The sequence below is a fragment of the Sturnira hondurensis genome, unplaced genomic scaffold (assembly GCF_014824575.4).
Source record: "Sturnira hondurensis isolate 20B ecotype Veracruz unplaced genomic scaffold, ASM1482457v3 Scaffold0022215, whole genome shotgun sequence".
Taxonomy (NCBI): Eukaryota; Metazoa; Chordata; class Mammalia; order Chiroptera; family Phyllostomidae; genus Sturnira; species Sturnira hondurensis.
In genome coordinates this window covers 848,418-858,171 of record NW_028094846.1, presented here as the reverse complement: position 1 = coordinate 858,171, position 9,754 = coordinate 848,418, and the positions used below count along the sequence as shown (strand labels likewise).

The 9,754-nt window shown below is 63.0% G+C and overlaps 1 protein-coding gene across 2 annotated transcripts; it reads right to left on the bottom strand.

The window, feature by feature from the left end:
* Nucleotides 1-5,026: 5,026 nt before the first annotated feature.
* RGS4 (regulator of G protein signaling 4) lies at nt 5,027-9,245 on the bottom strand. 2 transcript variants are annotated; one of them, XM_037035200.1, is made up of 5 exons: nt 9,010-9,243; nt 6,792-6,896; nt 6,538-6,599; nt 5,967-6,133; nt 5,349-5,687 (listed from the first exon to the last, which is right to left on the bottom strand). In XM_037035200.1, the coding sequence occupies exons 1-5, from the start codon at nt 9,051-9,053 to the stop codon at nt 5,448-5,450; spliced, it is 618 nt and encodes a 205-aa protein (XP_036891095.1). In that variant the 5' UTR covers nt 9,054-9,243; the 3' UTR covers nt 5,349-5,447. The 2 variants fall into 2 exon arrangements, with proteins under 2 accessions (XP_036891097.1, XP_036891095.1); XM_037035202.1 differs by lacking the exon at nt 5,967-6,133 and having other exon boundaries at nt 5,027-5,687; nt 9,010-9,245.
* Between the last annotated feature and the right edge of the window lie 509 nt (nt 9,246-9,754).

The window sequence follows — 9,754 nt, the reverse complement described above, 5'->3', positions numbered from 1 at the left end:
CACGCACCACAGCGGCTGAAAATCACTGCTCTGAAGTGTTATCTCGGGGCATCGTCTAAAAGACCAAAATGTTTCTCAAACCTGGACTAAGACCAGTGGTGCTCCCAGGAACTGCAGAGCGTTCTGAAAAGTGAGGAGGTTGCAGAGACCAAGGTGGCCAAAAGGGCCATGAGCAGAGGGGCAGGTGCGCAGAGGAGAGCCTCGGCCCCCACCGGGATTGTATCACCCAGGGCCCCCACCCGTAAAGGCCGAGGCCCCTCCCAGGCGTGGGCAAGGTGCCTGTAGGCCCCAGCGCCCCTGCCCCCATCCCTCCATCCAAGAATGAAGTCCCTGCTCTCTGAGCTCAGGCCCGTCCTATGGGAGCCCACAGGGAGGGGCAGGAGGACCTTGGTTTGGGTCCTGGACCAGAAGGCCGGTCACGGAGCCCGTGAAATGTGAGCTGTGTTACGGTTACCGCCGACCAGGCTCACTTAGGCCCTCGGTTCAGTTTACTCAAAATATGGCTCAGAGCAGACAAAACAACTTGGGGAAAAAATGAACAGGGCTTTGGGGGAACCATTGCTCCCACACCTGCCAGGAACGATGAAATAAGCCAGGACTCCGTGCCTCAATGGACAAAGCAAATCAGTGTTTTATTTGAAGAAGGGTCCGAAGAAATTCCACGTATCGTACAGAAAACACGGAAAAAAACCCCGCATATCATATCGGCTGGGCTGCTCGTTTCCGTCCTGGGGAATGGGCCCTGAGGCCAGGCAGAGTGAACTGGGAATGCAAGGATTTTCCAAAACCAACACTACTCCTCATAGAAGACGAGATTCCTATCTAGACGTTTCTAAGTTTCCAACTGGAATTCTGGATCCAAACCTACTCATGTTTACAGTTTTCTATACATTTTTTAAAATATTTTATTTATTTTTAGAGAGGGGAAGGGAAGGAGAAACAGAGGGAGAGAAACATCAGTGTGTGGTTGCCTCTAGTGCGCCCCCTACTGGGGACCTGGCCCACAACCCAGGAGTGTGCCCTGACTGGGAATGGAACCTGTGACCCTTTGGTTCTTTACAGGCTAGTGCTCAATCCACTGAGACACACCAGCCAGGGCCAATTTTCTAAGCATTTTTATATTTTCTTAAATGTTTTTACAAAGTTTGCCTTTTGGAATAAAAAAACTGTTGGAGAGGCATGCAACGAGGGGTGCAAATAACCCTCCCTCCCCTCTCCTAGGACGCCCCGCAGTGAAAGCCCGGAAACGGAGGCGCTGCTGGTCCCTCGCGCATGCGCAAGGAGTAGGGACCACGCGGCCGGCCTCGTCTGCAAACGGCCCCCTTCCCTGTGCGAGGCTCGTCGCCCGCAGAGCTTGCAGGGGCCTCCAGGCGAGGCGGCGGTCACCTGAGGACTCGCGGGCAGCTGGAGAGACGCACTAAACCGGGGGCTGCAGGACCAGCGGGTGTAACGGCCAGAGCCGCGCGGAGCTGGGCGCGCAGGCGCGGAGAACCGGGTAAACCGCGCCGGAAGTCGAAGCCGGAAGCCGCGCGCGCGCGTGGGTCGGTCCGCGGCCGAAGTCTGTCGGAAGCCGGGGGTCGGTGGGGAGGAGGCGCCGACGGCAGACGGCGCTGGGGGGCGACGACGGCGGCCCCCACCCGCCCCCTCCGCCGCTTTGGATGGTCGCGCGGCGGCGGAGGCCGCACCCAGGCCGAAGGCTGCACGGAGCCCAGAAGCAGCGTCTGGGACGCGGCCCCCAGCAGGCGCCCGTCGGTTCCCAGCAGGGCAGCGGGGGAGCAGGTTTGCATCTGGGAGCAGAAGGCCCTTTGCCGTTTCGGGGGGTCGGAGGGTTTCCGTCTGGAGGCTGTGACCCGAAGTCAGGCCCAGACCCAGGCAGCAGCCCCGGCGGCGCATGAAGGGCCAGTGGCATCCAGGCGCGGGGAGAGGTGGGGGGTGGGCTCAGAGGGCCCCCCCCCAAAGACTCTGCTGAGTGGGGGCGTCGGTGTGTGGGTGTCTGGGAAGGAGCTGGGCATGCGTCTGCAACTCCAGCTGAAGGGGCTCGGGGTGGACGGCGCCACCTCCAAGATGGAGCAAGAAGGGACCCTGGCCAGGGGGTTGCAAACGGGCCTGACAGGGTTCTTGCTGGCACCCCAAAGGCACAGAGCGACCAGGGACGAGGCAAGGGCAGCGAGCACACGGAGTCCTACGGGGGGGGGGGGGGTCAGTGGTGCCCCTAGGCAGGGAGGTGACAATACCGGGTGGCCTTGTCTCCGCCATGATGTAACTAGAGCCGCTTCCCATTGTGCACTGTTGCCACCACGGTGGTGTCCCAGGGAGGCCCGATCACGGGAGCAGACAGCTGCAGAGGCCAGAGGCCGTCAGAACAGGCTGGGAACGGGACGGACGATGCTTGTGAGGACAGCAGCTGAGCTCTGTGTTCCTTCCTCAGAGGCACTGTCCCCAAGTCACCCTGGAAGGTCAGCACTCACCCCTTCCCACGGCCAAGCTCTGTTCTGTCCCTGGAGCAGTGGCTTCCAGCGGACTTGTAGGGGGTGGCTCCCTTCCCCCCGGGCCCTGGGGTCACGGCTGGGTTCCTCCCAGAGGACAGGCAGGAGCAACGGGACCAAGACCCGGTGTCTGCCTGGTGTCCGGTCCCCGTGTGACTCCCTCAGTGTCTGGGTGACTGGGAGTCCCAGTGCACTGTCCCCCTCCCCCCACCACCACCACAGAGAGGTGGCCTGGGACCCAAGGAGAGTGGAGCTTTTTTTTTGCTTTTTCCTTCAGGCACGAAAATAAAATGTAAAAAGACTTGCTCTGGAGGACGGTTCGGGATCCAGCAAACTTAGAAAAGGAAGTGGGGAGTGATTCCTAGGGAGGAACCTGGCCTGGTGTTGACCCCTCGCTTCCAGGCTCCCTGTTCACGGGTCCCCAAGGGGCCGTCACCTTCCCCGGCTCAGGCAGGGTGCAGAGACACCCCAGTTCTGCAGGACACCCCCCAGAGCCCAGCACACCTCTTGTGGGGGCTGAGGGAGGCTCATTCATGTCTTTTTCTCCACAGATGGGCTGCAGCCCTCATCCGATGGGAAAAAGGACCTGTTACTCTAAACAGCTGGGACCCCGCGCTCCTGACACCTCACAAGTGTGACTCGTGTGGTGGGAAAGGAAGAATTCAGGGAATGGGGGCTCGTGACGTCATGGACGTGGGACTCATGGCTGCGAGGCAAACATCCCATGTCCTCTTTTGCAGCGAAGAGAATCCGGAAAGGGAGGAAGGCAGGCTGAGCCATTCCAGATCCGCCCCTTGGCACCTCCAGACCCTCCACCTGCCCTCTCCTAGCAGATGACCCAGGGTGACCTCGACCCTCACAGACCCAGGGAGCACCCGCAGGCGAACCAGCGAGTCTCCAAGCCGAGGTGCCCGGCTCTGTGACCAGAGGGAGCCGCATGGCGGCAAGCACGCAGAACACACACTGTGTGCATTTTTTGCTTCGTTCCCAGAGCTGGCACGGGGTGGAGGAAAAAGAGTCTACAGGCTCTTTCCGGCTGTCACCCCTGCCTTCACAACGTCTCTGCAGGTCATCATCACATCCACAAGCAGACAGTGCGCACGAGCACGTGTTCCCTGGGCAGCACCCACCCCCGGCCCCCTCGGAGGACACAGACGGGCGGCTCGGCCCTCGGGCCAGGACTGATGCCAACGGAATAATGAGACACAACCGAAAAGCACACGGGGAAACATGCTCCGTAAAACCGTTTACTTCCCACTCAGCAGGACCCATGGAGCAGCCGGGGAGGCAGCGTGGCCGCACCTGCACGTCCTGGCGGTTTTCACAGCACCGCCCGCTGGGATCCCGGTGCCCTCTAGGGAGAGAACAGTGGACGGGCGTGTGTGTTGTCGTGCAAGGGGCCCCGGGACAGGAGAGCTCGGCTGCCGGACACACCGAGGGCACAACCCAGGTCCTGCAGCTTTACTACAGTGGGACTCCTGTGAGCGCACGCTGGTGACTTCACGTCGCAGCCCAGTCTCTTGGCTTTGAAGCGCACAGGGGTCACCTGTGTGACAGGCGTGGAAAGACTGGGCACATGGGTGCTTCACGGGCAGTGGATTTGAGAGAAGGACGAGACTTCCTGCCACTCGTGAACCGCTCAGGGGGTCGCAGTGCGCCTCCATTTATAAAACATCGCAATAAGAAAAACGTGTACAAAACAGCATCATAAAGAACACAACTGAGGAGTCTTCAAGTATTTCGTGTGCCTCGGAAAGTTCCAGACGGTAGTTGCAGCAGTCCACACCCTGGTCGGCCCTCCTCCCTCATTCTCTTCTCGGAGCCCGGAACGCGGCCCGTCAGCCCAGTGTGTGGGATGTGCCAACAGGCGCAGTGCGTGGGCGCCACTCAGAACAGCGAGGACAGTGACTCCCGGGGCTCTCGGGTGGCAGAGGGTGTCCCGTAGACAAGGCCACCGTCCCCACGGGCAGTGTGGGCCTAGGCTGCATCCTAGGGCCCACGGGACACAAACACACCACCGGGAAGCCAGCAGCCTCGTCGGACGGCTGCGTTCCCGGGGACACACAGAGTGGCAGCCCCCCCTCGGTCAGCAGAGGCAGCAGGTGAAGGGGAGACCAGGCCCTTGTGTCCCGAGCTCTCCCTGGGCCCACGAGCCTGTGTTCCTCACGCCGTCCAGCCCCTCGTCCACCCAGCTGCTGGCCACCATGCCTCAGGTGGACAGGGGGACCAGAGTGACCACAGCCCGGGACAGCCCTGCAAGTCAAGGACAAGACTCTCTATGACCTTTGCTCTTTGGAATACAGCTCAGCGGGGTGGCAGTCACAGTTGAATCAGGTATGACACCCCCTGGAGGTTGGCAGCAGGCCTGCAGGTGAGCCAGCAGGAGCGGGCCCAGCGCTGACACTGCCCCAGGAGGGAGACCGGACACCAGGGGTGCAGGCAAGTGTGCGTGCACGGGGGCTGAGTGCCTGGGGCCTCTCTGTCCATTCCTGGCGGGGGGGGGGGGGGGGGCCCGNCTGCCTTGGGGGGGGGGGGGGTGCACGTGGATTCACGTGCACACACACACGGGAACACGCTACTGATCCGCCTCACCTAAATACCAGTTCCCAGAAGGTCCTAACCAACGTTACCCATGCGCCTGTGGGTGTCACGTGACATGGACCCACCGACTGACCCAGCTGAGGCCGCGCTGCTGGGCAGACAGCGGCCAACAATCTCTAAAAGCCCAGGCCTATCCACGGCACCCTAAAAAAACGGGGGGCGGGGCAGGGCGTCAGACTGGAATGAGGGGCTGGCCCAATGGATGCGGAAACACAGACACAAAATCTAGCGAGTGACACGGGGCAGGCAGCGTGGAACTAGGCTACGGTGCAGACACACGCCTGCCGCCCGCAGACCGAAGCCGGCCTCCAGGTCCCTGGCACAAGTCTCGGCCTTTCGGCCCTCGGCCGCCCAGTGGGACTAGGCGCACTGGGGCACCAGGGAAGGACAGTCTGCTGTGCGCTTGGCCCCTTTCTGCTTCCCGGACCCGCAGGCGGAAGGGCGGGCCAGCTCCAGGTAGAAGCGGGACTTGAGGAAGCGGCGGTAGGAGTCCTTCTCCATCAGATGGAAGATCCTCCGCTGGGCCTCGTCGAAGCAGGCGGCCGTGGGCGCCCGCACGTTCCGGCTGGTCTCCTCCCGGGTGCAGGCGTCCAGGTTGACCTGAGGGGCGGGGGGCCAGGCAGGTGAGACGCCGCCCCCCGGGGAGCACAGGCCCCCGTGTGGGCTCGGGCGCCTCTGCTGCTGTTTCCCACAGACGGGGGACTCCTCAGAGGACCCACCCAGGTCGTCTGGGCAAGCGAGCTTTTTCCTGGGCTGACTCTCGGGGGTGTCAGGGTTAGAGTGGGTGGGTCCCCTGCACTATCTTTCTCTTTGACCCAGTGACACCCTCCAGGCCCCGAAACCTCGCCATGGCCCCACGTCTGTGCCTGGAGGACCCACCTCCTTGGTGGCCTGGACCGAGATGAACTCCTCGTAGATCTCCTTGGCCTTGGGACCCAGTTCGGAGGGTGACGCGATCCTCTTGTACTCCTCGCAGCTGACCCAGAAGTCGATGTTCTCCTCGCTGTACTCGGACTGCAGGAAGGCCCTGAACGCCGCCAGCCCGCCTGACACAGAGGAGACGGGCGGCCGTCACCACGAGGGGGCCCTGCCCTGTGTCTCGGACACACCCCTGGGGCTGGAGGGAACAGGGCAGGGCGCACCCCCTCACCCTTCTTTTGTGGGGTCAGCTGGGGGGAGGTGCCCGTAACCTATGTCTATATGTGCTGGGTCCAGCAGGTTTGGGGGGACGGGAAACTGAGGTTGATTCTGCCAGGAATCTCAACGTGGAAGTTTTTCCTCTGCCCTTCCCCCTCCCCCGTTTCTGCATGAGCCTCCCATCGTAGAGGGACAGAGCTCAGTGGCCGGTCACAGGTCCGACAGGCTGACCCTCAGGTCTGCTGTGAGGCAGCACGAGTCCTATGCACCTGAACCCCATCCCGGGGGCATGTGGGGGTGGGGGCGGACTTACATTCATGGCTAATCAGGTTTTCCAGAGACTCGGCCCACTTTTTGACTTCCTCTTGGCTCACCCTGAAGGAAACGAACAATGTGAATGCCATGGTCCAATGCCAGGGGAATAAAGTAAAGATCTCAAGTACGACCCAGAGACCTCGTTCTCTGCCGTTAGGACCAGGCCCGGCCCTGACTCGGGTGCCCCTCCCCCGCGTGCTCGGTCATTTCACTGGGCTTTCGGACCCCTTGCCCCAGCCCCCCAGCCCTCACCTCTGGCAGACGACCAGCCGGTCCCTCCTGCCGTGCGAAGAGCCCTGTTCGCAGGAGCCCGGCTTCTGCAGGAGCGCCCCGAGCCGGTGCTTCACATCCTTTGCGCTGCACAGAAAAGGGGGGACACAGAGTCAGGACCACCGGCTCTCACTGGAGACGCCCCGGCTGCTGCGGGTGCAGCTCTCCCAGGGCAGCAGGGCCCCTTTCCTGGCTGGGCCACCAGCCACCCCGCAGCCTCTCCTGTGAACCTGTCACTGTCACCAGCATCACATGGTTGGGGGAGGGGATCTCCAGCAGAAGCTCAAGGAACCTGGCTGACCTTGGAGCAACCCTTGGACTGAGGGCAGCAGGCGCTGAGGCAGGGCCCCTTCCTGGGACGCCACCTCCTGGACAGTGGTCGCTACTGCCACTCTGGTGGCTAGGTGCCGCCCCCGGGGGCATAGGGATCCCAGCCTCGTGGGAGGTGGGCCAGCGACCTGGGCCAGGTGTGTGGCCGCCACAGAGGGCCGGACAGTGAGGAGTGGAGCCCGCAGCCCGAGCTCCCCTCGTGCCACCGGCCCGTAGGGACATTTACACCCGCAGCACCGGACGGGAGAAGCAGAGTCCTCACCTCGGCTCTGACTGGGGGATGGGACCTAGACACCAGGACCCTTGCTTAAGCCCCTCACCCGCGTCCACCGCTCCTTCACTCGGATCCCCTTCCTTAACGAAGGCCCCCCCCCCCCCCCCGTCGCTTCAGAAGAGAAGCGGCCATTTACACAAAGTGAACCACCAGGCGTCCCTCCCAGAGAGACGACAAGCCCCGGTTTGGGGATGGCCGCGCTGTGATGGTGGCCTGCGTCCCCCAGAAAGCATGGGCTTCCACCTGTCGGGCTGCCCCCCAGACTAGGGCCCTTGCCTCCCCTGCGCCCCCTCCTGGTCGGGGCCGCAAGCTGCTCCTCGCCCACAGGAGCCGTCACCCTGAAGGGTGCAGTGACTGAGCCAGGGGGCGGTGCTGTGGGCTGTGCTCTGTCAGAACAGAAACCGGCTCCCACCTCCGTGCACTGGCCGCCCAGCCACAGTGGGTGCTGCTCAACACAGCGCCACCGCACGCACAGACCCCTGTCCTCGTGAAACCACCCGCCCTCGAGGAGAAAGACCCCAGGGGCCCCCATGAGGGCCAGGACGCCTGGGTGGGCTCATCGCTCTGCACCCCCCCCCCCACAATGTGAGCTTCAGTCACAGACGTGGGATGGAAGGGGCTGGACCAGGTGCTTGCGGCTCCCCAGGTGGGACAGAGGCCAGCAGCGCTCCCCATGGCGTGGGGTCACCCCCAGGCTGGCTTCGGGTGGGCAGAGCTCCGGGGTTTTGTCCGCCTGCCCAGCTGCTCACTGAGCACAGCCCCTCCCCACGCCTGTGTCCTGCACAATGGATTTTCCGTGAGAGTCGACCGGGACGTGCGGGGCTCATTCTGCCAGGCCCTCCGAGGGCTTCGTGTCAGAGCCACCAGGCGAGAGGGTTGGCAGGGCCATTCTTCCTGCTCCCCAGTGACCTGGGGCATGAGCCACGCGTCCCGGGAATGCCCCAGACGGCGCTTCCTGGGAAATTCCCAACTTGGAACCTAAGGTGGTCTCTCTCTGCAGGGTTTTTAAATGGAGACGCAGCCCAGGACCAAATGGTGTGTTCGGGTAAGACCTCCCACAGAGCCCTTAGCCGACTGATGTGTGAGGAGCACTGCTTCCAACCGCCACCCGCACAAGACACCCCGAGACCTGGCGGAGGGGCGGAGGGGTGGGGGACCAGTTCTGCAGTCACATGTGACTGTGACATCGGCCCAGAAGAACACAGACCACAACCGACACAGCTCCACCCAGGAGCATAGCGCCCTTCTGGGGGGTCGGGGCAGAGCTCCCACCGTCTGGGTGTCTCCCTGAACGAGACTTCGTATCTACAGACCGAGAGCCCTGAATGTGAGCCTTGTACCCCAGTGACACCCCCACGGCGCCGGTCCCAGCCGCGATGCGACAGACCGCCGTGTCCCATGCAAACCCTTGCCTCTCTGCCAACTGGGGGCCGTCTTGGCCAGAGGAGGGTCACACAGTGCTCAAAGCCAAGGTCAGTCACAGCCACTCCACAGTGGCCAAGCTGGGGGAGCTCTCACGTCCTTGTCACAGCCGCACGGGGGACTGGAGCCCCAAGGCACTGGGTGGGACGCAGGCTCGGTTCAAGGTCACCTTACCTCCTCAGGCAGGAAGCCGGCAGCCCAGCCAGGCCCTTGCACATCTTTGCAGCGGGGGTGCAAGTCCACGGGGAGGAAGAAGGAGGCAGCGGAGCTGGTGGCCTGCTCTGGCCTCTTCTGCTCTGAGATGCTGTCGAGACTGCGGCTTCGTCCCAGCCGGCAGGTCCCTTTTAAAGCCCAGCCGGCACTGCTGGGCAGCCAATCAGCAGCGCCCGCCCGACAACCCCCCTCCGGTGGCTGCAGCCTCCGCAGAGATGGGGGGGGCGGGACGGGGCATGCACAGTGTGTGGCAGACACTCGGAAAACAATTTCCTCCACGTCCCTACAGTCCTGCGAGGCTTCGGGTTTCTAGAAAAGGGGAAAGGGCTCACGGTGCTGCACACTGTGGGGTCTGCTCACTGTTCTGTATAAACTGTGTCGTGAGTTTCCCGGGGATGCCGGCTTAGCTGGGGGGGCTCCCCCCCTCCTTGCTTCTTTCTGATTAGAGACAGAGGGTCACAGGGCCACAGCTCTCACCCCCACTGTTCCCAGGCCAGCACCTGCAGACAGGGCCCTTCGGGGTCAAGGTCATGGCCACACGTGGCCGGGAGGGGCCGCTGGAGCGCAGGCCCGGGAGGACGTTTCTGGAACTCACTCAGGGCAGACTTGGCGCAGCCGTGACACCCTCTCTGCCTCATGCAAAGAGCCTCAGCCCCCACAGCCCCCGGGACGGGGCGGGGAAATGCGTGGAGACAGATGCCCGTTC

Bases quoted from the DNA above. Each gene is read 5' to 3' on its own strand.
- RGS4 (XM_037035200.1), bottom strand. From the start codon at position 9,053: ATGTGCAAGGGCCTGGCTGGGCTGCCGGCTTCCTGCCTGAGGAG. The intron at 6,134-6,537 runs GTAAGTCCGCCC...CCTCTGTGTCAG, and splicing joins AAACCTGATTAGCCATGAAT to GCGGGCTGGCGGCGTTCAGG. The intron at 5,688-5,966 runs GTGGGTCCTCCA...CCCGCCCCTCAG, and splicing joins CGGTCCAGGCCACCAAGGAG to GTCAACCTGGACGCCTGCAC.